The sequence below is a fragment of the Xiphophorus hellerii genome, chromosome 12, assembly GCF_003331165.1.
Source record: "Xiphophorus hellerii strain 12219 chromosome 12, Xiphophorus_hellerii-4.1, whole genome shotgun sequence".
NCBI classification, from domain to species: domain Eukaryota; kingdom Metazoa; phylum Chordata; class Actinopteri; order Cyprinodontiformes; family Poeciliidae; genus Xiphophorus; species Xiphophorus hellerii.
Window position 1 is genome coordinate 6,878,869 of NC_045683.1, and position 27,110 is coordinate 6,905,978.

General features: G+C 37.7%; 1 protein-coding gene across 2 annotated transcripts; it reads right to left on the reverse strand.

Annotated features, from left to right (window-relative positions):
* Nucleotides 1-74: 74 nt before the first annotated feature.
* gak (cyclin G associated kinase) lies at nucleotides 75-26,052 on the reverse strand. 2 transcript variants are annotated; one of them, XM_032578042.1, is made up of 30 exons: nucleotides 25,681-26,052; nucleotides 22,333-22,394; nucleotides 21,359-21,418; nucleotides 19,303-19,417; nucleotides 18,126-18,268; nucleotides 17,890-18,015; nucleotides 16,724-16,813; nucleotides 16,481-16,616; nucleotides 16,237-16,349; nucleotides 14,524-14,602; nucleotides 13,034-13,151; nucleotides 12,067-12,075; nucleotides 9,984-10,033; nucleotides 9,657-9,805; nucleotides 9,399-9,521; nucleotides 8,962-9,095; nucleotides 8,621-8,815; nucleotides 8,405-8,522; nucleotides 8,198-8,277; nucleotides 7,848-8,041; nucleotides 6,550-6,711; nucleotides 6,170-6,330; nucleotides 5,815-6,067; nucleotides 5,526-5,720; nucleotides 4,588-4,725; nucleotides 4,377-4,463; nucleotides 3,974-4,249; nucleotides 3,719-3,867; nucleotides 2,336-2,512; nucleotides 75-2,257 (listed from the first exon to the last, which is right to left on the reverse strand). In XM_032578042.1, the coding sequence occupies exons 1-30, from the start codon at nucleotides 25,820-25,822 to the stop codon at nucleotides 2,156-2,158; spliced, it is 3,936 nt and encodes a 1,311-aa protein (XP_032433933.1). In that variant the 5' UTR covers nucleotides 25,823-26,052; the 3' UTR covers nucleotides 75-2,155. The 2 variants fall into 2 exon arrangements, with proteins under 2 accessions (XP_032433933.1, XP_032433934.1); XM_032578043.1 differs by lacking the exon at nucleotides 12,067-12,075.
* Between the last annotated feature and the right edge of the window lie 1,058 nt (nucleotides 26,053-27,110).

Genomic DNA, 27,110 nt, shown 5'->3' on the forward strand with positions numbered 1-27,110 from the left:
TGCAACTGGAGATACATGTTTACAGAGTGAATTTGAAGGCATATTTTTAGTAAAAGAAAGACAACGCATAAATGTTCCAGATCAAAAGATTATTTTTATTTCCTCTTTATACATTTAAATTTACATTCATATTAGCATGATGTAATTTGGTAAACACTGCCAGTGAGTTGTTTTATTGTTGCCATTTTTCAGCTTTATGTTGTCAGAGTGTCAAAACAACAACAAAAAAACTGAATTTCAAGCATCAGTTATATTTTTATTTAAGTTTGCAGGCCCTTTGTTTGGGGATTTTTTTTCTCCATTTTCTTTTTACAAAATATTAGAAAGAAAACAGAAGCAACACTTTCACCTCTGAATTTAAAGGAGAAAATGCATTTGTGACATAAACGGACTGAATACCCAAAAGTATAGTTACAGATCTAGAGAAATAACAGACAGGATATACATGTATAAAAGCACATTCATATTAACATGTGATGCTTTGGAATGAAAACAGCGGCATACTGTGACCAAACAACTGTCCCATTTGAGTTCAAAACTTTCCATTCATTTGAATTTTCCACTTGTGCCATTATTATGTATAATGCATACATCTTCCCCAAAAGCTTTCATAAAACACTACAATAAATAAGAAAAAGAGGAGATTTGATTGGTCCATGAGGTAAAATGTGAATGGAAAAATAGTTGGAAAGATTTCAGAAATTTTTTTTAAAGAAAAAAAAAAAGTGATAATCAGCAAAAGAGCATGATGCCCTGTAAAGCTGCATTATTTGTCAGCACACACAAAAACATTCACACAGTCCAGCCTGAGGCTTATCAAGATAAACCCCCAGCTGGAATCTTTACAAAGCCACTTGATGGATGATAATATTCTTATATTTACAAAGAAAGGATATTTTAACCAACAGTGTAATACAAAGAGTGAGAAAACAATCACCCCACCCTATAAAACCAGAATAGACCATCACATTTTCTTTTCAATCCTTCAATTTTCTGAACTTTAGTTTTCTGTAAACTGTGTTAAAGATGGGTGGAGCGTAAGTGACAAAAATGGATGATGATTACAGAGGAGCTTAAACTCATGGACTGAGAGGTCTGTCACCAGGTACAATCACGCTGGTAGCATCTTTCCTGTCGCTGCTACAAGAAAAAAAAGCACTTCAATGAAGAAAACTGCTCATTCAGACATCCCGGGTTAGGAATCGAAGACATCCACCTGCTGTTGCTTAGAGGTTTGATGGAGGATAGCATGCAGTTTGCTACACAGTGTACACTGAAAAGGTGGAAGTCAAAGAGCACTTCAAAAAAATCCAAACAGACTGCCTGACTGGATTAATGCAGGAACTCCAAAACAAGTTTGAGGGCTGCACTTTTTTTTATTATCATCATCATTTTTAACTTTGATCTGCTGCAGCAATAACAGGTATAAAGCAGCACAAGTAGTGTTCAGCAGGTAAATTCTCTTGACTTACTGGCTCGAGAAAATTCAAGTTGTGACCCATAACAGAGCAGCAAAAGAATTCATAAAGTCTTTTTCGGTTATCTCTTTCAATTTCTGTTTGGAAATGTTCCCATTTTTTGAAGAAGCAAGTCTCAACATCATGGTATTTTGCAAACTTTCAAGTCGGCTGCCATGCTTAACAATTTACAGCCATAATCCCTTTTATTTGCCAGTAAACTACAAGACTGGCTGCAAACGTGCAAAGCACAAAGGAAATTTAGTACCACCAATAACCAAAATAGGTCAGAATTTTCTCAGTGTCGATTCCCCAAATTAAATGATATCTTTAGTTTTTAGCCCAATTGTCAGTCATTCCCTCCTCCCAATGTTTGCAGCACCACTCAGGCAGTCACACAGGTAGGCAGTGCGTTTAAAAACCATCTCAATGTTTATTAAACCCTCTGTGTAAGAACAAGAATTCGAAGTATTTTCATTACAGTGAGGCAAGAAGGTCTTTTCTTGTAGCTGTAGATACACAAGAAAGTAAAGAAGGAAGAAGGGGAAGAGAGGACACCTCTCAGAGGCTCGGCACCCTTTATGGCCCAATGTGGGCTCAGCCCTGTCCAATCTGGCCCAGTCAAACCCTCGTTTGGTTGGGCCAAATCCAGCCCAGTGCAAGTCTGGTCTGGTTTAGTAGTGGTCCAGGCCGGTGTTTCAGAAAAGAGCTTTGGATCCCTGGTTTTCAAACTCTGACCAGGCGTCATTCAGTTCCATGAAGATCATCTTGGCGTACTGTTCGTACGGCTGACCGGTGGCCTGCGTGGACAGAGGCAGCATTAATGACTGAAGATCTGAGCGCCGGACTACAACATGTGCAGGATTTTGAAGCTGTACCTTATCTGGATGGACGACCAGCACTGCCTTCCTGTAGAATTTCTTGACCTGGTCAGGGGTCACGAGGTCAGCCATGCCCACAGGCTTCCAGCGTGTTTCCCCCTCCCACAACACTGTATGCAGAGTTGAAAGCAGCGCTCTGATGTTTCGCTCCTTCCCTTCAATCCATTCCAAAATCTGGAAAGTGGAAAATAAATGAAAATGTCAATAATTCAGAGGTTTGCTAGAGAACAAAGAGCATTACCAAAAAAAAAAAATAACTGAAGTGTAAAAACACACGGCCTAAACGGACAGGCAGGGAGGTAAGCACATCAGAAGCACTGATCTGAGAAGAGTAATAACTCATAAGAACTCTGTAAGAGGAACAGAGATCGACAGCGGTTATGTGCACTACATAAATCTGGTCTCTATACAGATAAAAGAAAGTTATGCGTTATTATTGTATTGAATGATCAAGTCAAAGTCCACACTTGAATTGAACCAAGAAATAAACAGTAGGATTAAAGACATGCTGCTCAAACACTGTCCATCTAATCTGACTTAATTCAAGTTACTTTGCTCAGAGGAATGGAAAAACTATAATTTTTTAGATGTGTAAAGGTTGTAGAGATGTAATGCAAAAGACAGAAAATTATAGATTCAGGAGAGCTACTTAAAAACCCCTCAATATTTACAGATTTTCATTTGCATAAGATGTTGAAAAAGTTTCTCACTATACAGTGAAGCAACATCTTTTGTTGACCTTTAACCATAAAGACCCCACCTAAAGGGGCAATATTTTCCAGGCAAATAGTGTCGTTTCCTAACAAAGTCAAGTTACTGTTACCTTTAGTTGTTATTAAGATGCTGTATATATCAAATAATATAAAATAAATTTGACTTGAAATTGGGCGTTTGTCTCTTTAAGAAGCTCCTGCTTTTCAACATGCTGCCTTCAACACATCACAACATCAGTTCTCCGTTCAGCTGTTTTCAAAAGTTCTTCAGTTCATTGGGCTGAGAAATAGTTCATACAAAAGTGTTTGCTAATTGCTGCCGCTAGTCTGGAGGAGCTGCGTGGAAGGCGGCGCCTGGTGAGAGCAAGCGTATAAGCAACCCAGAATGGCTGCCACAGGAATTCAAAGATTTCTCCAACCAGCATGGAAGAATCAAAGCAAAACTCCAGGAATGTTTTTGATGAGGGCACGACATTATAACATGATATAAAGCTCAAAAAAGACAATTTTACATAATGCAGTCCATTTACACACATTTAGGGATTGGCTGTAATCTTAAAAATTTGTGAACAAATCCAGGGAATATAAATAGTTTTGAGAGACATTATAAGCGTAAGAACACATACAGTGTTTTTGAGTCGCACATGTATTATATTCATCTTGTTACCTGTAACTTCAGAGGATCCATATCTTTTGCAATCTCTTGCTTCCTCATTTCAGCAATGGTCCTTGGTCCCTTTCTATCAGGCTTGGAAGCAAAACCTTGAGTGGACAGAAGCTCCTCAAAATCATCCTCTTTCACCTTTGGTTTGGGGCCTACGATAAAACAACAACACCGGTTAAGGGCTAAATCTGAAACTTATCAATGAGAAGCATTTCTGTAGCAGAAAAACCTCAAATCCTTTCTCCAGGCTTCTCTTACCAAATCCAGGCCCGCGGACCCCTCTTTCCTCCCTCCCACCAATGACACTAGAGAAGTTGAGGTTGTAGTTGGGTTTAGAGGGCTGCGTGCTTGCAGGCTGAGATGCTGAAGATGCTTTAGGTGTTGATCCAGGTCCAGACATCCATGGTTTGGTCTGCGCTGCGGCCGGTCTTCCTGACTGCCAGGCTTGGGCTTGAGGCTTCGCAGAGGAAGGGGTGGAGGAAGACGGCGTCTTTGTGCTGAATGAAGCCCCTGAAAAGTTACTACTTGAAGAGCCTGCAAGAAAAAGAATAAATATCACACTTACTTTGGGAAGTTAAGAGATTCAAGTTGATGTTTTTCCACATGTTGGGGTCACTGCTTGTTAAATCAACATGCAACACTGTAAAAGACAAAAACTCACCTGGTAAATTGGATCCCAGGGATCCAAGGTCTGCAAAAGGATCAAAGGTCTGAGACTTGGCCTTCGACATGGATGACACACCAGAAGCTGCAATTACAGTTAGAATATGAGTCAGACTCACATTTGGTAAAGCCATTAACAAACCTGATATGCCACCAAAACAAACAACACAAGCATCATACCATTTGGTAAGAAATATTCCTCTACCCACCTGTGTTGGTATAACTGGGTTTGTTTGTGCTGGTGGTGATGTCAGGTGTGGTCTTAGCCGCCCAGCTGTCCCACCCACCCAGCAGGTCTGGTTGGCTGGCTGAGGACGTCATCTTAGGGCCGTCTTTCGTTAGCTTATCTGTGAAGACCAGGTGTCCCCAATTACTACCGTACCAAGATATAGCAGGAAGTTTCTTTGATTTTGTTGACTTGATCAATTTTAATGTTCAAAAAACTGACTGATATATTATTTGTACTACTTTATACATTTTTTTGTTTGATGAGAGCATCAAAAATTTCTGTATATTTGGGAATATATTTATTTTTAGTTACTATGTGCAGTTAAATGGTGTCCTGAAGAAGCCTATTTGAGTTTGTGGCGCTATGAATGTGCCATGCAGTCACAGTCACAATATTACCTAATGATGAACAAGTAGGTTTTTTTTACGATCATTTACATTGCTTTTGCAATAGTAGCACAAAATAAGAATAAATTTCTAATCCACCCCCACTTTGAACAAGTATTGATATGTCTTGAACACAAATTGCATGGGGGTTTTATGTCACCAACTGATACTGAGGCACCGAATTACAAAATCAAAAGAAAATACACGGCCTAACTTTTTCACAAAAACTGTTTGATAAAACAAAAATAAAAAGATCCACACTGTGGAAAGGAGTTTATTAAACAGAGGCAGGCCCATGACTTTGAGAGAGCTGCAGAGATCCACAGCTCTGGTAGGAGAATTGGTTGACATGACGACCAGAAGCAGAAATTTAACAAAACACGCTTTATTTCCCAGTTCTTCGTAGTTATGCACTACTTTAGTCTTGACCCATCACTGAAAACCTCACTAAAATGCTGACGTTTGAGGCTGTAACATGACAAAATGTGAAAAAGTTAAAGTGGTATGAACGCTCCGCTAATAATGAACTCACTGAGGTTGAAGAGGCTGGTGTTAGATGCAGGGGTGGTGGTACTGTGAGCAGAGCTGAATCCGCTGGTCGCTGAACTGTCAGAGCCCAACAAGTCTCCAAACAGGTCAGGCCCGGAGGCTTGGCGAGAAGAGCCCACGCTGGAACCAACGCCAGAGCCGGACCCCATCCCGAACGGATCAAACAGGTCGCCCATGGCTGCAAAACATTCATGATCAGATGAAAATCACATTAAAGTTAAAGAGAAAGTTTTGGAATAATGCATCCAGCATTACAAAGTCCCACTCCTCACGTTTTGAGTCAGGTGTGGCTCCACTGGTTGGCTCGCTAAAGAACAGATCTTCCTGCACTGCTCCTGTCTGACCAGCAGGGGGTGCAAACAAGTCATTGAGGAGATCGCTGTTGCTGGAGGCCGCTTTCAGTTCGCCCTGGTTAGAAGCACCAGAGGAAACCGCAGATGAGGCAGGCTGTTCGGGGTCAGAGTTCAATCCCAGGAGATCAGCGGTGTCGCTTCGAGCAGAGTCCTCAGGTGCTGAAGAGGGGGTCTGGTGAGAAGGAGGAAATTAAATCGTTGGATTTTTAACAGCACTGTCAGAGCACATTAAAACGAAGCCTTAAGTGTTATTTTAGCAAAGTAAGTTCTCCACCTGGAAATCAGCATCGAACAGTTGTTCACTGAGGTCACGGGATAAAGCTTCCCCACTGGGAGCGGAGTAAGACTCCCCCTCTGACTGATCACTCAGATCCTCCTGGTCGTTAATGGATCCTCCTCCTATGCTGTCTGTGGCATCATGAGGGCTCTGAATGTCTGAGTGCACAAGGAAGAAATGAGAGCAAATTTTAAGAGTTTTAAGTATCAAAGTGCTTTTAATTCATGGAAAAAGTTTGGTAATACAGTGTTTGAAATGGTTCATAGCTAAGACAAGAAACAAAAATCAGAGGCTTTTTCCTCTTTGAAAAAAAAAATAAAAAATGATTCAAAATATTAACATTTCAACTTCAGCGAATTATAAAAGAGTAAATTTACCTTCCCAATCTAGTGTCTGGAAGAAGTTGCTAGAGTTGGCATCATTGCTGACAGAAGCTTCTGATTCGGTGACGTTGGCGCCATCTGGGGTCTGAGCCGGTGGAGGCGACTCCGACTCATAAAACGCAGAGGAACCAGGCTGACGGGGAAGCTCGGGCTTACCTGTGGTGGTCACACATCCAGTTAATAGAAATGAAACTGGTTCTAATGGAAGGCTTGCGTGGATAATTCTGTGTTTCACTTCACAGTGAAACACATTGTGATATGAGAGTTTCATCTGTACTTTTACTGTAACAAAAATGGTTGAAAATCCTATAAAAAATAAATTTTATTGTCCTGCTAAGTACATACACTAATAGGTCATAATATGCATGAAGAACAAGCAAAAAGTGACACTATTTAAACACACTGAGGAGAGGTTTTCACTTTGCAGATAAAAACAACTATAAAATAACACTTGTATCTAAAAGAATTATCATGGAAAAGTTCAATATTTTTTGACATTTCAGACGGTGAAAGTCTGATTAACTTAGATTCACTACACTGAGATAATTATTTCAAGGCTTAATTTATTGTACTTTTTGATGATTATTTCTTATAAAAAATGAGAACTCAAAATCTAATAATATAATACTGCAAGAAAAGTTAAATATCAAGCTAATCAGCTTATTAACTCAAAACAAGGTGGAATGTCTCCAGTTATATTTACACAGACATTCACACCAGACCATGCTAGGCTCTTACATTATGCTGCATTTTCTTTTGGGCTAGGGAACTAGATATAAATCCAACCAAACATTTTCATCCTATTATTTTCCACCCATTTCTGAATCACATGCTCTTTTGTGTTGCTCCATCACAATAAAGTCTGAGGTTGTAAGGGACAAACTATTGTCAAAGGTATCTTATTATTTTTCCAAGGTTCTACAATCAATCAATCAAATTTTATTTGTATCGCACATTTCAGCAGCAAGGCTTTTCAAAGTGCTTTACATCATATCAAACACAGAAACACAATGCAACAAAGAATCAACAATCAAAACACGACATTAAGTCAGGTTCCATCAATAAATTTGTAATTGATTACGTTTCAAATACAATCCTAAACAGGTGGGTTTTTAGTCGAGTTTGCATCCATAAAAGGTTTACCGGCTACCCTCATACTGTGTTATATGGAACAAAATACCTATTGCTATTTTTATTCCCACTCACAATCACACAGTGTATTTACTTATCGTACCTTCTGTCTACCTTCTGTAGACAGAAGGTACGATAAGTAAATCAAATCCAGAACCTACCAAACTTGCTGAGGATTTCCTGCTGCTCATCACGAGACGAGAAGAGTATTTTGGGGTTGAGGCCCTTGGTCTGGAAGCCGTCCCATGGAGGGGACTTGTTGCTGGGTCTGTCTCTGGGTTCCACTTCAATATCAAGATTAACCTGGAACAAGTCTGGGTATTTCTCCTGGATGTCACAGGCATCCAAATCATACCTGACAGAAAAAGAACACGTGGAGGAAAATGTTATAGAAAAAAAAAGACTAACAAACTTGAGTTTTAGCTCTCCTGCAAATAGTAAAAAGTCATTTTCATTTGAGTAACAATATTCCAGTTTGTATTGATATTAATTAGCAGACATTTTTACATACTTAGCAAACTTGACAGTAGTTGCGTTTCTTGGGATAAAGCCTGTGTGAAACTGGATCTGAAACATTTTCATTGATGCCATCTGGAAAAGATTTTTGACATCAGAAAGGCAGTCTTTTGGGCAGAACAGTTTTTTTTAATTAGATAATTAGATAAAGTATTGATAAAATGAAAGTCAAAATCCTGGTAACACTCGTATATGACTGTACCTTTGCCTGAAGACGGCCACCCAGTGTAGATCTAGCATGATAGATCACCACAAGTACATCTCCTTGAACTGTAACATTGAGGGGAATCTCTGCTCTGCCATCTTCCATCTTAAAATCCCTTGGGGGGGAAAAAAAAAAAAGAGACAACAACTGAATAAAAAAGCTATGCCGCTTTATATCGGTTAAACAGCAAAAAACATTACAGGTCAATCATACTTCATCCTGTCGTACTCCTGTGAAGTGGTGAGGACCCTCTCGTCTCCGACGTAGACTTCGCAGAATGGCCTGCACCCGTTGCGCTGCTTGTTGAACAACGGCACCGGTGTCATGACGATAGAGTGAATAACTACAGGCTTGCTGTGAGGGATTATGGGCTCCTCTGCCATCATGTCGCACATATACTCTATGTACCTAAAACCAAAAAGCAACATTCAAGAGCACTCCATCATTTTGTGAAACAGACAAAAAAAAATGTTGGTATATAAAAATCAATTTAGAGAAATTTCACAATTTGAGAGGAAACCAACGCAACATTTTCTGCACACTGGGTTTCGTACCTTTTGTGTGAGGGAGATATTCCAGGCGGGCAGCGTTTCATAGAGAACATGTAGACAGCAGCCTCAGCTGTAGTGAAGAGGCGACAGAAACACAGGAAAGAGCAAACTGCCACTGCTGATGCTGCTCGGCCATCCTAGAAAAAAACAAACGATCAAAACAATTAAAAGAACAGCAGCTGACAGCAGTCTTACTAGTAATGCAGATTAATCACGCACTTGGCATGTTTCGTCTCAAACACAGTTGGGGTTGATGTTGACGAATAAATAACTTTTATAATAACCAATAATTGTATGAGTAGCAAGTTTTTAGGATGCAGTTATGCACAAACACAAATAATCAATGTGTACATAATCTTATAAATTATAGTTCCATTTATTAACCTACATAAAATGATCTCCTCCATTTTTGAGCATGAGTGGAGGACTGGCTTACTAACCAGACAGTGCACTATACAGATGTTCCTCTGGTCCTGTTTGAGCCACACATGCATGTTCTTGCAGACGTTGTAGAGACTGCGGAGGTTGGGAGCCCGGCGAACCTGCCAGTTACACTCTGAAACCTGGACACAAGGGACAAAGAGAGAATGTAGAGACTGAAGTTTTTAGATGCAGTTCAACTGGCTGAAGAAATCAGCTGCATCTCATTCCCCTGCACCAATTATGTAGGGTCATATTCACAAACACACTCTTCTTACCCTGTTGTGGAACCGTGAAGGCCTGTAGGATCGTCTAGAGAGGTTGTACACAGCGTAGTGGCCGGCGTGACGTGAATCCAGGAACAGACGAACGTCTTCGATATTGTTCTTTATCGCAGACTCCACCCCTTCTGCTGGAAAAGACATCACTACACACACAAACAAACTGATCAGTAACCCCAAAAATAAATTTGACTTGTCTTAACATGAGACACTACAATGTGTGTTCACTTCAACTTAATCACATCTACTTAAACAACAGAATCACTTTCAAAAGAACAACAAAAGAACTTGAAAAAAATAATTTACGGAGGAAACTTGATCTACCTGCTATTCTGGAGGTGATGTAAGAAATATCCAGGTCTCCTTTGGCATAGCTGAAAAACAAAAAGCAGACTTAAAAAAGAGGCAGAGCATATGGAGGGACAAATCCATGTTAGAAAATACTTCAAACAATTAAAGAAAAAGTTGCTTGACTAATGCCTGGTAAAAGCACAGTCATTTAGTAGGTAAACTAAAGGCTAACAAATAAAAATCAAGAAATAGAGACAATTCTTTTGTAAAATTCATCTATCACTGTGGTTTCTAATGGCTTCTAACATATTAAAGCAGTTTGATTGGTACATTCCTCCTTCATTATAAACTGAATTTTCTAGGCACCACAAACATTTGCCAAAACACTCAATACCACAAACAGAATAAGTGTTTTTGTTATACTACACACCAGGCTTTAAGACACTCTTACAGCATCTACAAACACACTGCAACATATTAAAAGCAATGCATCATGGTTCGGAAAGCAAAAGTATGAAAGCCATCAACTCCAACTAAAGTAAATATTATGGGATGGCATTATTACGCACAGCGGGATGCTGGTTAAAGACACATGAATAGTGAAAACGTTACTCTGTAAGCAGTGGTGTGAAAAAAAGCTCATTATTTGCTCATTCAAAATTTTAAGCATTCATTTGTGGCCAACCGTTCCAATGAAAGATGTATGGACATTCTGCATTAAATCACTCTTTAAAAAAGGGAAACATCTTTAACGGTTTTTCAACAGAACAGAACTGGGAGGTTAGTGAAAATGGAATGTAATAAAAATGTTTTATTACATTTGATAAACTATTAATAATAGATGGTTCTCTTACTCATTGCTAGTTTCACTATATTTTAACTTTCTTTTGAAGTCAGTCAGATGCCTGGTTATATCCTGACTTTCTCTCTTTCATTGAAAACTTGTCCTCACTTTCTTAATTCCTTCTGAATGCCAACTCTAAAAGACTTGTTTATTTTCCTTTTCAGTCCTTCACCTGCTGTAGAGATGAACAATGTAGCAATGGCATCGTATTGTAAAAACTAATCGCCATGTTAGCAATTAGTTATCCTTAATAATAACAAACTCTGGTTTGTTCACAAGCCTGAAAAACTGATGACACGGCAGGAAAGGCATTGTGAAGTCAATCGATGATCAATATTAGATCACTTTCATCTCGACTGGCTCCGGCTGGTCACTGGTCATTTGGAAACTCAAAATTCCAATCTTTTTCCAAACAGTGAACACACCACACCTAAGAATTACAAGGTCATGGAGGCAACAAACAAGTTGTCACTGCAAGGAAGAGGCTCAAAGAGAGTCATGTTCAGCATCAGTGAAGCTTTAAAATAAACTTGTTCAGGAAGTTTGAACAGAGTACAGTAAGACTGCCATGTTTTATTATTTTGAGCTTTTAACTTCTGGAAAAAGCTGGATTTGGAAACAGTAACCTTCTGGTTACTGTTGTTACCTCAGTTATGGTAAGGGCTTGCATTATCTAAAATTGTACACACATAAATGCTGTTTTAATAAAACTAGCCACATTAAGTCCTATAATAAAATGTTAACGGTTTGTCAATCTTACAATAATAGTAAAATCTGGTTTACAGCAACTCTTACACAGTGGGGTGTCATATCAGCAATTAAATGTTCACAGCGGGAAGGCAGGAAAAAAATATTTTAAATGCCGTTTTAATATCTTATAAAACAAAGCTCCCTCATTTACAAAAAACTATGGCGAGTATTGATGCAACTATGATAAAACTTTAGGTTTTAAAAATACCATAAGGTAAACACCCTTTAAGTTACAGCACAGCATGGAAAATTAAATTAATCGAGCAACAACATCTTATCACACAGAATGCAGATGGCTGAAATATATTTTTATTTTCCAATCATTTCACCCCAAATTAATACCCATCTGTCAGCAACACTCAGCTGACTTATTGAGTGTGTGATGTTAGGATCATGAAGCTGTGATGATGAACACAGAACAGCAGAAGCTTTAGTAAAAGGTTTTATCCTCTAGATCAAACACATGCTACGGGACACAAATGGCAACGCATGAGAAGACAAACTTCACCGAGCCATATTTACCTCGGGCTGCTAGGAGATGTACACAAAGTGGAACCATGAGGAATTGGGACAGAAAAAAGAAATAACATAAAATAAAAATAAACAAAAACAATCACACGAATGGATCAAACAGATGAGGAAAAATAACTGAAAGAAGGATCAAAGCTGTGCAACAAGTGTGAAATTTAGCCATTTGCTTTTTTTTGGCAGAGGCTGTAATATGTACAACCACTGCCAAGGTAATGCTAATACTCCTGTCAATCCTAAATATGAAAACAAAAATTTGGACAGTTGAGGGACTAAATGTTCCTTCCTTACGTGGAAAGTCACTCAGGAAGGAAGAAGTCATTACGTTAAATGCAAAATAAACAAATGATAACCACTGGAGATAGGCACCAGCCTCCCTCTCAGTCCTTCAGGGATAAGAGTGTTTAGGAAATGGGTAATGGCAAAATAAAAAGCCAGAGTTGGATATTGTATGAAAATGTACAAGACAAATGCCTTAATTCTGCTGCGATGAGTCTGGTGGTCCGATGAAACTAAAATGGATCGTTTGGCCATGATGATCATTGTTAACGATGGACTAACTGACCTAAATCTGGAAATGTTTGAGCTTATTTATTGTCAGAAAGAAAGAGAAAAAAAATATACAGTGTAGGCAAATATCTAGTTTTAACTGTGTATATATAGAGTATACAACAAGTACATATAAAACATATCTGGGTGGGTGGGTACATAGAAGGATGGATGAAATGATGCTGATAGACAGATACCATTTTTAAACAATGGGTTGTAGAATAAAGCCTGGAATTCCCTTTCCCCTCCAGAAAATAGTTTTATTTATAGTTTTATTGATATAATCCCAGATAGTGCAAGAACTGTACATGTTATGCCAAGTAAGAAAGTTCACATGTAAAAAGCTTTTCATGATAAATAATCAAATAGAAAATATAAAGACACTCATAGCAACAAAGCTGGAGCCCCTTACCTGGCTACTGATTGGATGACCTTAGATGATGTGTCTTTAATGTTGGTCAGGAAGCGCTCTGTTCCTCCCCTCAAGATGTCCAGGAAGCCACTTCCTGCTTGATCAGGATCATACACACCTGAGCATCATGGGAAAGAAGAGAAGTGAATGTGCTTTTTGTAGAGTAACAGACAACGCCACACATGTCCCTTTAACAGCACCGAGTAGTCCAATAAAAGAGAGGCAGAAAATAGCTTGGATAAATTTGTTGGTTTTATACTGTGATAATTCAGGTTCTTGATGCTTTTTCAGTAAGATGCAGATGGAGCTAATCGTCAAAGGAAAGAACAAACATGCTCTGCTTTTCAACAGATGGTTGATGGGCGGCACAGAAATCCTCTTATTAGGCATCAAGGAGGTTGCATGTGTGTGTAAGGGTGTGTGTTTGCTGAAAAAGATAAGCTCATTACAGTAGTTTTGGCAAATGTACCTCCTGTAGAGAAATGGGAAAATAATTTTTGACACAGGGATTTTTTCCTTATTTATGTTTTAATTATATCATTTCAAATGCAAACATCAGAAAGATTTTCAAATTTGAGAACTGCCTTAATGGCAAAAATATATACTGTATATATTAGCATTCAAGATAAGTATAGATAGACTTAAAATACAAGCAATTACACTAAAAAGGGGGAAAGCCATTACTGTTCCACATCGGCCTGGGTCAGTCGGAGTGTCTCTGAATGAGAAACCTTCAGTAAAAATATCAATTTTACATCATTGCCTTGTTTACAGAAAACATAAAATATGGTCTAGCAACAAATATTCCTACAATCTAGAAAACAATAAAAAAGATTATTACAGATGTGGTAATAACTACACATTTAGTCAGTATATCTGCTAGGGTAGCTGAACTGCTGTCAGATGCTTAACAGAATTGCTACTCTTAGCTTAGCAAATGTAAATTTAAGTATAAGCAATGGTTGTCAGTTTTTGCACCATGACTTTATTTTAGCAACAGGAAATATTGACAAATGACTGAGTTCCTCCTAACCCCATTGTACAGCTGACCAGCAGCGTGCATCAACCAGCTTCAATGTAGAAAAATAAAAGTAAACTGGCAATGCCAAGTTCCGCATTTTAATATCTTGACTTAGGTTGCAACATTGCTTTGAATTGATCCATTTTGTTTTCTCGTCTGTGTTTTTGTTCATTTCCTTTAAAAAAGTTGAACTAAAGCTGCCAGCTTTCACAGTTCATGGAATACGCACTGAAACGTCAACACATTCAGTAGATTACCAGGAATACTGGGACACAAAGCTAGAAACCATCACTTAAAGCCTTAGTAACCATGCTTCCTAAACATCTCCCTCTTTGCAAAGTGATATGCAATCTGTCACTTTGTTTGCATGCAACACTTTTTTACTTTTTTATTAGGGATATTCTGCTAGTCTGTGAAAACATAAAAACCTGTAATCTTCAGAGATCCCAACATTACTAATCAGACTTACCTGCATTGTTATGGACACTCTGGATCTGCATGGGTGGCTGCGCTCCGTTGTTTCCAAATCCTCCGTTCTGCTCCAGCAGCTGCAGACATTCATAGCCATCATAAACTGGACGCCAACAGTAATACGTACTCAACATTGTTGTAGGAATGATGAAGATGTAAAAAACACTGCAAAACTGGCAACCAAAACTGCTTAATGAGAAGGAAAAGTTGAAGATATCATAAAAAATGAGGAGCTCTGAAAAGTATCTACAAAACGATATTGAGTAAATTAAAAATGCAAGCAGTTTGAATTCACTCCTTTCTTCACTTTGAGTCGACAGCGCTGCGTTTCCATCTCTCCTCTATTCCTTAATTGTCTCCCCTCTGCTACGGCTCAGTCTGCCGCTCCATATGTCTCCACTGAACTGCAGCGGAGAGTGGAGGAGGATCGTAATCTCCTTATGTCCAGCAGGGAAACCGTTTCTTAGCCCTAATCAGATCAGCGATCGCCAAATCCACCGACACCCCCCTCACCTCCCATAAACACACTCAGTCTGGTCTGGATTCGGGTTTATGCATAAAGGAAGATTCAGGTGAACTTTTTGGAGAATTACTTTGCTGCTGGCCAAAACCAAACTAGTCATTTGTTTTGTAGCAAAGATTTAGTGGAGGATACTGAACACTAATGAGGGAATTACTGCAGATCAAAAAGTTGGAGGAATGAGTCCCAGTAAGACCTGCAGATTTCAAACTGAAATCAGCTTTCACAGTAAGTACAAGGATTTGAATTGAAAATCATAAGATTAAACTGAAATTTTAAACTGACTGTGCTCCCAGTATCAAATGTTTTCTGTCTTGACAACAACAATGCCACTAAACAAACTACAATCATTCTATGTTTCTGATCAAATTCAGTTCATGAAAACCTCCAAGTGTCAGCCTGTTTCAAACTGTGGGCGCAAGTAAGAAAGAAGCCAGAAAAGGAGAAAACTGACTCCTTTGTGCCTCCACAGAGTGCGTGTGTTGCATGAGAGACTTAGTAAAAGGAACCGCATCAGCAATTTGAGAGGCACACAGCGGAAAGGGCCGGGTGACTCTTTCAGGCTTACAGACAGACGAGCAGTCTTAGCCAATCAGGTAACACTTTATTTGACGAGTTGTGAATAAGACTGTCATGACACCGTCATAAACATGACATAACACCTGTCATGAACATGAGTAAGTCTTCATGAATATATATGACTGTTGTCAAAGTGTCATTCGGTAAATCATGACACTTTTAGTACAAAGTTGACATTATTCAAAATATCTTTCTTATGACAACTTGACATTAACCAAGAAATCATGATCTGACATAAATTTGTTATAAAAGTGTTACTGATTAAACTTTAGCTTTAATAACATAAAGCTACATCATTTTTCAAGTTTAATCAGTAATACTTTTATAACAAATCAGATCATGATTTATTGGTTAATGTCAAGTTGTCATAACAAAGACATTTTGAATAATGTCAACTTTGTACTAAAAGTGTCATGATTTACCGAATGACACTTTGACAACAGTCATATATATTCATGAAGACTTACTCATGTTCATGACAGGTGTTATGTCATGTTTATGACAGTGTCGTGACAGTCTTATTCACAACCCGCCAAATAAAGTGTTACCACCAATCAAGACGATTTATCAGAAATACACCAATTGATATCTACTTTCTACTTTAACACTCACTTCTGTAACTGGAGACTTGGGGTTGACATTACGAGCGGCTGCAATCTCCTGCAGCTGGTTGACCAACTCTGTAATGGATAGCCTCTCATCAGGGTTCACCTTCAACATGGAACCTAAAAAGAAAACGGATTAAAAGAGTATAAAGATGGAGCAGGAAAAATTATACTAAAAAAAAAAGAAAAAAAAATTTCTACTCTGTAAATATTACACAGACTAAGAATACCAAACAAGTAGCAGTACATACGTATAAGGTCATGAAACACAGTGTATTTGGTATCATTCTGTGGGATGGAGTATTTTCCATTGACTATCTGCAGTTTGGCTCCGTCCTCAAAAGGATGCTGCTTAAAACACAACAGGTAGAGGATGCACCCAAGAGCCTGCATGGGAGAACAGATGGTCAAACTGGAAATTCAGAATTCAATTTACTTTCAAATAAAAAGTGAAGCAAAAAAAAAGAAAAAGTAAGGAGTTTCCAAGTCCTGACCCAGATGTCCTGTTTCTCGTTGATGGGAAAGTTAGAGTACAGGTCGATCATCTCTGGTGTTCTGTATGCTGGAGTGGTGTTTCTTGTAATCTGCAGAGAAAAAAAAGTAAAATTATTTCAGATACAACCACATATATAAACCAGCCACGTTGTTTTTAGATATTTTCCAATAAATTAGTAAAAACTACTTTTTTTTATCCAATTCACCAAGATTGTCTTATTGTTTACTTTTGAAAATGATAAAATTAGGTATTTTTCATCTACAACTCCATCATAGAAGCTGTTTGCTCTAGCATATATTTACCATCAATGGTTTGGAAAGATTAGCAGACAATATTAGATTTACAATTTCTTGTCTCTGTGCATGTTTCTGTGTGGTTATGGTATTAATAGCCTTAATGTAACCAATCTGTGCTTCCTCTGGTGAATTCAATCAAACATTTCTGGTTCCTATTCAACACCAAGATGTCATTACTAGAGTTTCAGTGTGACACTAGATACATTGGAATCAGTGAGATAAATGAGGCTTTACCTAATTCAAAATTTTTTTTTTTTACATACATAGGAAACATGTATTAAAACTGTCACTTTGGTACATTAAGTTATTAAAATATAGTTCTGCATAAATCGTCTTGTTTTTTGTGTGTTTGTCTGGGGAAGAAAAATAGGATTGTACATGGCTGCTAAATATGATTAACAAATGCATGTTAATGCATAATATTTTTATTATTTATCAATTAATGCTCCTTCAGAGAGGCCAAAATAAAAAAAACAGTAGTCTGCATTAGCGCACCCAGTATAAATGAGATTTTGCTCATTTTGTTGCGTCGTGTTATTGAAAAAAACTTGCAAGAGCAAAAATGTAAAGCACATGTATATAGTCTTGTTTTTAAGAATTTAAACTAGTTCAGTGAGTAATGAGATTCAACCTGATAGCAGCACAATACTTGGTAAACATAAAATGATTCCTATGAAACAAAATTTTGAAGAATTTGGATGTGCAGTGGGCAGTTTTGTCACATTATGTGAGCAGAACCTTCGACAACTTAAAGAGAAAAAGAAAACAGGAACAGGTTGTGGAAATGAGGACAAACAGAACATCAGTAACTCCTGCTTGTATCCAACGGATCAGTGTTTCTTTTTTATTTAGAGAAGTGTGTGTGTACCTCATCCTCCACCATGGACCTCTTCTGTGCAGACCAGCTGTAGTCGGGATAATGTGACACTGTGGTGGCGCTGCCAAAGTCACACAGCTTGATGGTGCCCTGGTTACTAATCAAGAGGTTCTCAATCTGCAACACATCAGAGGCCGTCTCATTCAGCTCCACCGCACAGTAACAGGCTCATCATTCTACGCCCGTTTAAAGAATCATTCTTCCTTCAGCCATCAGAGCCGACCAACCTTAAGGTCTCTGTGGATGACCGGAGGTTTCTGTTTGTGCATGTGCTGCACGGCTCGACACGCCTGGTAGAAGATTTTCAGCACAGTGTCACATGACATGGGAGCTCGCTGCTCAACACGCTTTATGAAGTCCACCAGTTGACCTGAGCCAGAGCAAACATATTTATATAAATAATGATTTCCAATTTTAAACCAAGCCGTTTATTAACACTAACGGTTCAGACGAATGTTCAAATCAGAGCTTGGGTTAGGGCTTTCTCAAAATGTATGCAGTTTAAAAGAAGGAAATACATTCAATATTTATTTTACATAATGAATACAAAATGGGGAGGAATCTATCACAGGGTTTTGCATTTGACTAAAATCTGAGCTATGTGGAATCAAGGTGTTTCATTGATGTGCTTATATATATATATATATATATATATATATATATATATATATATATATATTTATTTAGTTTTTGAACATACTTACAGTTACAGTAAGTCTGCAGATTAGTCTGACTGAAAATAGCTTACAATATAGTCACTGTATTTGATACAGTACAGAAAATAATTTTGCATATTTCAAATATGCTATAGTTTTTTTTAAATTATTTTGCAAAGGATAAGATTTAGTAAACAAGAATTTGACTTTATGCAGGTATTACAGCTGGACATTATTTCTGATTTTCAGCTGATCAAGAAGTTGACCTGTTTTGAAAGATTTAAATGAGCCAATGAATAAAGAAATCTGAATAGTTACACAATACTCAAACCGAATTTAGTTCATTTTGACTTCTTTTGTACATTTCTAACCAAATCATATTGGATGCAAATCTCTGCTTTGTTCATTATGAAAAATGTATGAAAAAAGACAACTGAATATTAATGCATACTCTTTGTTTAAAGAGGAAGGTGCAGGCTAATAAAGTTGTAAAAAACTGCTGAATGAAAACTAGGGCATTTGTAACGGAAGTAAAGGAAGCAGAACAGGAAATGAAAAAGCCACAAAAAAAGGAGACTTTCATCACCAGTTCCTTCTGAGTTCCTGAAAAACTGCAACGTCACCCGAATTAACAAAACTATGTTGGATGAATGAGTAACCCCAGAGCCCGACATGACGAGGCAGACAGAGGAAGATGTACCAACACTTACGAAAATGCCTGTGTGCAGAAGTGGGAGTCGGTATTTACCTTTACACAACTCGGTGAGGATCAGAAACTCTGCCTGTCCGGTGTCCGACTCCTCCTTACTGATTGATGCAGCTGAGCAGAACTGAACCATGTTTGGATGACCTGATAACTTTTTCTAGAAGAAGCCAGAGGGTGAAAGATCAGAGAATAAACAGAGCTGTGAAGTCAGGCCTGCTCTCAGATTTGATTATTTAAACTGTTAAAACTAAATCTTTAAGCACACTGTATTAAGAGACATTTTATTTCTTCCAGGCTTGGCATTAAAATCAGTCTAAACGTCCCTTGTTTTAAGTCAGTCAGCATCACCAAAAATACTGTTTTGGTTAATGTCAGTGAGAGTTTTAAATTTTAATAGTCTTCAAATTCAGAACTTTGTAAATTGTTTCTTAATCTTTGGCAGACTTTTAAAAAAAAATCTGTATAATTTGGGTCAAACATTTTGGATATCAATAAGATTATCCCAATAGTTTGTCAAAATTTTAGTCAATTTTTCCGACAGAATTTGTGTAACTGAGTCAGGTCTGTAGGCCACATTTCTCACAAATACCTCTATATTTCTGACAAAAAATATCTATGGAACTGAAATGAGGGCTTTGTTATCTCTATTACACAACCATTCTCACCTACTTTGGCAGGATGAAAATTTTACTTCCTGGCTGATGTCGTAAGATGTTGCTTCAAAGAAACACCCCCACAAATTGCTGTGCTACCCCCCTATGCTACCCAGTTGGGATAGAGCTCTGAAGAATGCAAGCTTCACTCTTTTATTTCTCCAAATGCAACAGAAGTCAGTGTGGCCACTCAGTTCTGATTTCATCACACCACAGGACATGACTCTGAAGACTAGGGTCTCTGTCCCTGAGAACATTTAAAAACTAGTCTTTATTTGTTTCACTGTGGAGAATGATACTCGTCTACAGCCAGCAGCTTCACAAAGGGTTTCCTTTAGTTTTGGAATTGATACACAAATTTCACCAGAAAACACACTCATCTCTGGGGCACAGAGCTTGTCTTGTGAATGGCATGATGGCTGGACTTTCCCATGCTGTTTATACTTGTAGTTGTTTTAACAGATGAACATGGCACATTCAGGCAGCTGGAAGTCAGACCGAAAGATGATTCAGATTTGGAAAGGTGCTCAGAGAGGTTCTCTTTCTGATATCTTGGCTCTTTTTTATTATTATTTTTACAGAAAGTCACATGAGGAAGTTTGTATGTGAGCTGATGCCTTAAAATATATCCACAGCTGTGCCTCCATTTGGCTCAAAGGTTAACCAATAAGCTCCTGGGGTCTGAGTTTCATTATGCTAGCATTCAGTAAAAATAAATAAATAAAAAAGACTTAGACTAATTTAATGCCAGAGAGGTAAAAGAAAGTATCTTTCTATGCTAATTATTAGGTTCCAACTGCATATCAAATACCATATAATTATATCGTTTTCTAACCCTGGTCCACAAGGCGTACTACTCTGCATGTTTCAGATGTTTCCCTGTTTTAACACACCAGACTCAGATGATCGCAGTTCAGTGACAGTCTGTCAATCAGCCATCGGCTGACATCAGGTGTGTCAAAGCACGGAAACATCTAAAACATGCAGAGCAGTGTGCCTTAAGGACTGCAATGACAGGTTTTACTTTCACTAGTAAGCTGTTGCTTAATAATAATGGAAATTTTGGTCAATGGATTTGTATCCAACTGGAACAAAATATGATGGAATAGTCTTTTACTTTACATATGCAAATAATAATAGAATTGCATATTTTAAATTGCATATTGCTTTAGGAGTTTTTCTCACTCATGAAAAAAATAAATAAATCACCTTTAGACTTACCACCAACTACTATTAATACTGTGTATTGACTCTTGAATTGTAAATGTAACACCTGGCTTTGCCTATAAAATAAGCAGATATTTCTGTACAACCAGCTTGTTCCACAAACCTCAAACATGTGGGTTTGATTTTAACTTGGCTGTTTCACATGACAACATCTGCTCTCTACTGAGGCAGAAATTTCCAATGTAATCTTAAAAGAAATGGAGTATGGTCAATCATACCATGAAGCAGACTTCCTGTATAATTTCCTTGTTCTTTTCCTCCTCATTGGACAGCAGCCTCTGAAACAAAAACATGCAAAAAAATCATTTGTAGAGATACTTTTCAGAAAGTGCAGACAAAAAGTTTTGTTTTATCATTATATATTACTATCTTTTTGAAATCCCAACATCTAAGGTATGGTTTTGCTACATCTAGAGAGAAAACACAAATAAATTGCTGTTTATTAGTAATGCTAACCAGAGTAGGAGTGCTGGATGCCACTGTAAAAGCTTAACAAATCAATTATGCCATAATTTTGTCTTTGTTTTGGAATAACAGTAAAAACCTGTTTAACAGTGCTGTGTATCGTAATCCTCTCACACACACTGTAACGTCATCACATCTCCAGATGTAAACAGCTGAAGATTATTTGAGCTGCCAGGATCAACCACTGAGAGATTTACAGAATCACTGATTTCAAATCGACCACAAAATCTCTCACTTTACAACATGTATTGACATTAGTATTAAAAGTGTGTTGCAAAATGCTCAAGCAGTGGGCTAAAACGTTGAACTTGATATTTTTTCCCATAAGAACACTTCAAAAGAAAGTTTCAACGTTCTCTTAAAAGAGGAATAAGAGTGTCTACAGCGCAGATTTAACAGAATATAATATGAAAAAGAATTTTAACCACTGAACTCTCTTTAACATCTCAAAAAGCAGGTGAAGCTTTTTTAAATATCCAAGGGATTTAAAAGTGGAAAAGGTTCAAAACAGAAAGGAAAATAAAGGCTAACAAGTGAGTTCTTTTTCTAAGGAGCTGATCATCATCTCATCTCCAGATATAAACTGAAGATCATAAAAGTGGTCGCTATCAGCCGGTGAGAGCCTTACAGAATCACTCATTTCAAACAGTTATTTCTATGTTCATGTTAGCGATATTTAAAAACAAATCAGTTTGAAATATTCAGTCCTGAAGATAACTCGTCTTACCTTCAGAGCATAGTCCTTTCCACCGCTCATGTCCTGGGCTTCATACACAAAAGCAAATCCACCTAAAAGAAAAAAAAACTATTAAGCAAAACTATAAAGAGATAATAGCATATTTATATTCTACTGTAGCATTCATAGACAAATAACGTACATCTGGAATGTTTTGTGTATTGTAACTACTATAAGACTTGATGTAATCAAACATAATAATGTCCAAAAATAAGCTCTATGTGTTTAAGTTTAACTTGCTCTGACTAGATTATTCCCAGAGTTAAAATGGTGACGGACCAAAGAAAACTCATCCAGCAAAGCATTTCTACATAGTTGATTCCACAGTGGACTGAGTTCAGTTCCCTGCAGTTCATGATTAGAAAAAGTACTCAGAACTTCAGCTGACGATCTGCTCGACTGATCCTCCACAAACACTAGTCTAGTCTAGAACGGTACAACCACAGTCTTATCTGTAGATTGATGAGCTGCTGCACCAGACTAGTCTGAAATGAAGCAAATTGCTGAAAAACAAACACAGCAAACTTTCTGGCACCAGCTTAATCTTAAACCTCAAGTGCCTACGATAAGGCCTGCTAAAAATAAATGAACTCAGTTTCATAGAGGGAGTTTTTAGCTCTAAGCTGGAGGCTGTATTCAAATCATGTTTTACTATAATCTGTCTGCCACCAATGGATACAGCAGGACAGGATGCCATTATGGGTTGCATGGAATAAGACTGTGGGACATTTAGAGTTCAGCAAACAGAAAAAAAAAGTGTGTTTGAATTCATTTTAGTGCATGCTGGAAGGCAGATAGGATTTGAAAAAAATCAATAGTTTACATTGAAAAAACTAAATATTAAAAATAAATCATAGGCCTGACTTCTAACTGAAATTACTACTATAATTCTTTTTGTTAAATTTGTTTTTAAATTATTTAATTTAATAAACATCCTAATTATAATTGTTTAATTTAATAACTGCTAAATTCATATTCCAAACATAAAAGTCTGTACTGCTGGAAGACAAAAAAAAAAAAATCTCAACGATCCAAACAAGTGAAGTGTATGGTCACCATAGCGATGAGTAAATCAACAACCCGCCTTGAGTTCCTCAGCAAAAAAACTAAAGGAACAGCTGCCCGTCTCTAATCTTTAACGATTTATTTACCCAAGGATGACTGCTGCTCAGGTGTGTGTAAGACGAATTCATTATCCCAGTCCTGATTCGGTGACCTTGTTTGGGATTCAACCCAGTAACCCGATAGTCACACAGACTTCTTTCACATGAGCAGGACAGAACAAGCTCGTTTGATTTCTGAGCTCAGGACTAAAAATGTGTTCAAATGTAGTTGATAGTTGGTATAAAGAGCAACATCCATTTTTTTTTTTTCAATTTGTTAGTAGCAGGAATGAAAGTAGCTACATCACAGTGGGAACGAAGGCCTAAACAACAGAAGGCAGAAATTTGGAAAATCTATTTTTTCTTTTTTCCAATTTAAGCTGCAAGACTTCTCTGTTCACTGATCTTTTGAAATTAATTTAATTAAATCTTTTGTAGATTTGTAAATAAATAAATGTATAGGTGAAAATAAAAAAAATCATCTGGTTGGAGCCATTTATTGTATAAGCATCCAAAGATCTTAGTGCAGAGCAACAAAGAAACCTTTCAGACAGAAGGACACAAGTCTGAAAGGGGAGGGGGAGTTTTAATGTAAAACGATCTGGGCTTCAACCTGTTTAACCTGTGATGGGCCATCCAGGACCGGCTCAGTTAATGCACTGGACTGTCTGGTAACATTAGTACAACATTGTTGTCATGTAAATGTCAGATGCATTGACTGATCCTAGCATTTTGTGTCTATGTTGTCATAACATGTGAAATAACTTGATTCTGTTTTGTTTTTTTCTATGAATAATTTTAAAGAGCAATAAAAGCATACAAAAACATTCATCAATAAAATTTGTTTTATTCTACTATAATTCAACTTTAGTTTCTCAAGACTAATTCATCTTGAGAAACCATGAGAGGGCTTAACAGACTATTAACTTCTTACATTACAGATGAGGATACAAAAAGTTGTGTAAAAAGAAAAATCAAAAATACATATTTGTTAAAACAAAGTAAATCAGTCACTTATTGCTAAATAAGGTGTGTCACACTGGAAGGTGCACATTCCAATGCATTTAAGCAATTTATTTAGCTCTACTTACACTTTACGTCAACAACTGCATTCAGGAAAGTGATAGGAAAGTTAGTGGAATCCAAGTATTCCAAAGCTTTTAAAAATGCATGGATTCAAAACCGCAGCATGTTTTGCATTGTAGCTTCATTTCTATGAAGGAGATGCCAGAGAAAGTGCTGCAGTCTAGTTTTGCATACTCTTGTTTAGCTGGCTGAAAAAAGGCTGCAATATCTTCACCTCACTTACAAAAAATAACAAATACGACTGTTTGGAAATATTACCAACAAGGAAGACAACTCCAGAAACTAAATGTGAGCCAGCATTTAATTTTATTGATATAAACTGCTTATAAACAACAGTTTGCAAGATTCACCTTACAAACTGCTGTTCAAAAAGCATGTCTCATTGGCAGTTAATATCAGGTCGTTACATTTCTATCAATCTTAAAAGGCCAGCGTGGTAAGAAAAAAAAATTATATGCTCATAAAATGCCCCTTTTCGAAACTGCAAGGCCCCCCTTATAGACTGCAGAAAACATTTGTTTACATCAAAGCACACTAATCTCCACGCTTCAACATGTCTCCCATCTTAAGTCTACATATTAAAACGGGGATAAAACAGATCTGTGCTAAGGGAAACGGAAAACAACACCTGGAGATAAATAAAAGTCTTAAATTTTGCGTGACTTTTTTTGGCGTTTAACCCCCGTTTCAAATGCAACCCAACAGTCGCTGTCTGCATTTAAGGTTAGGCGAGACAATCCGGCAAATATCGGAAATTGCTGTAGTTATTTTTGAAATCTAATAATCAGGAAGTGTGCTAAACCTAGTGTTATCTGTTACTTTATTGCTGCCACATCTACACTTAAAGTGTGTTGCCAAAACATGTAAATAGATGTCAAGGTTCATGACTCGAAGTTATCCAGCGACATTCAAGATACGAAAACGAACAAATCAAACTAAAATGTGTTTTCCTTCGATATCCACATTTCAACAATTAATGCAAAGTTGATCGAAACCAAACAATCTGCTGGTGTTTGCTAGGTGAGTCGCGGTGCTTCATTTGCTAACCAACTCAACTGACGTTGTTAGCTCGTTAGCTAGCTTCAGCTACCTAGCATGCCTGATTGCAAGCCGTGACAGTCAGGTCCGTGGCTCTGGAGCAAGTTCTCACCTTCAGCAATCACCCGTTTTATCCTCAGCTTCATGTCACCGAGCTCCACGACTTGTCCGACGAAGTCATTCTGGTCCCGACTGGCTCCTCCGGACGAGCCGGGCCCGGCTAAGAAATCCAGTGCCGACTGAAACAGGGACATTTTTTTTATCCGGCGTCCGTCTTCAGGCCGCCCCTTGAACAAGAAATGAGCGTCCGAAATTCCTGCTGGCTCAACAGAAACACTCTCCAGCGGCCTATTCAGTTAGTGAAAGGTGTTATACGCAGGGGATACAAGTCCTTCATCTAAAGCAGACATCCTCTTTCTGCTGCTAAACTGACGAAGCAGCCATCATATCGGCGCCGACTGCTTCCGTGAAGAGTGAAAATGACGTCAAACACGATTCGATCATGTGACTTAAAAACCTGACGAGGACCTGTGCCAGCGTGGGATCAGGTGCTTCGTTTAAATTAAAATCTTAATAGATAATAAATAAACCAAAAAAATTTACAAATAGTAAATGTGATCAAACTATTTTCAGAACACAATGGGGGAAAAAAAAAATCAGACAGTCAGATGTGATTTGGAGACCCGCACAATTCAATACATAAATAAATGAGTTATGTTTTTATTAATTGAGGTATGTTCTCCATAAGAAACAAATATGTAAGTGTTTAGTCGGTTATATATCTGTATCACAGATATGTATTGCTAGTATTTTTATCCCTCAAGAAATATTTATCAGTATGCTTTTACTTTATCTTACCAGGGAACAGTTTTTAGATGTTGTCTTGATATTTCTTAGCGCTGCAGTCTATTATCAGTAAGAGATAATGTACATTTCAGTTAAAGATTATAATAAAACCACAATGAGCAACCGATTGAACCAAACTTAAAATCCATTGTTAATCCAACCACTTTGCCACACTTTCGAAAAATCTGTGTGAAGTAATCAAAACACGCTTTGAGAAAGTTTTACTTGACACATTTTGCCATTTCGAATTAGTTCTGTGTTATGTTATGTTCTGCTTGGTCACTGGTTTTCTGTTGCCTTTTAAATATATTTAGGATGCATTTGGATTTCAAAGTATCGGACTGCGTACCACACAATCTAATGTACAATGCTGCCATCTACAGGATGGATACGGTACAACCTCACCCTCCCATTTCAGTATGTGCTAAAGTCGTGGTTTCCTTGAGGGGGCAACATTGAAAAAGTATTGATAACTCTTCTGTTGAGTATGTGTCAAAAGGTTTGTAAAGCAGGAATGTGGGCTTGATGACAAAGATCTTGATGACCTGTGTTACTGGTATGGTAGAGCATTACCTAGACAACTGTGGTGTATTGTTGTCTACTATTTATGGAGTACATAAAAGGTGGAGTACACCAAGAGCCGAAAGCTGAAGTACATCAAAGGCAGCAAGGTTTAGTCAGGTCAACACATGCAAT

What these genes read in the sequence shown, in the direction of transcription:
- gak (XM_032578042.1), bottom strand. Translation starts at nt 25,822, where the DNA reads ATGTCCCTGTTTCAGTCGGCACTGGATTTCTTAGCCGGGCCCGGCTCG. An exon ending in GGAAATCCTCAGCAAGTTTG is followed by an intron (nt 6,712 to 7,847) that starts GTAGGTTCTGGA and finishes TGACCACCACAG; the next exon opens with GTAAGCCCGAGCTTCCCCGT. An exon ending in ACCCAGTTATACCAACACAG is followed by an intron (nt 4,464 to 4,587) that starts GTGGGTAGAGGA and finishes CTGTAATTGCAG; the next exon opens with CTTCTGGTGTGTCATCCATG.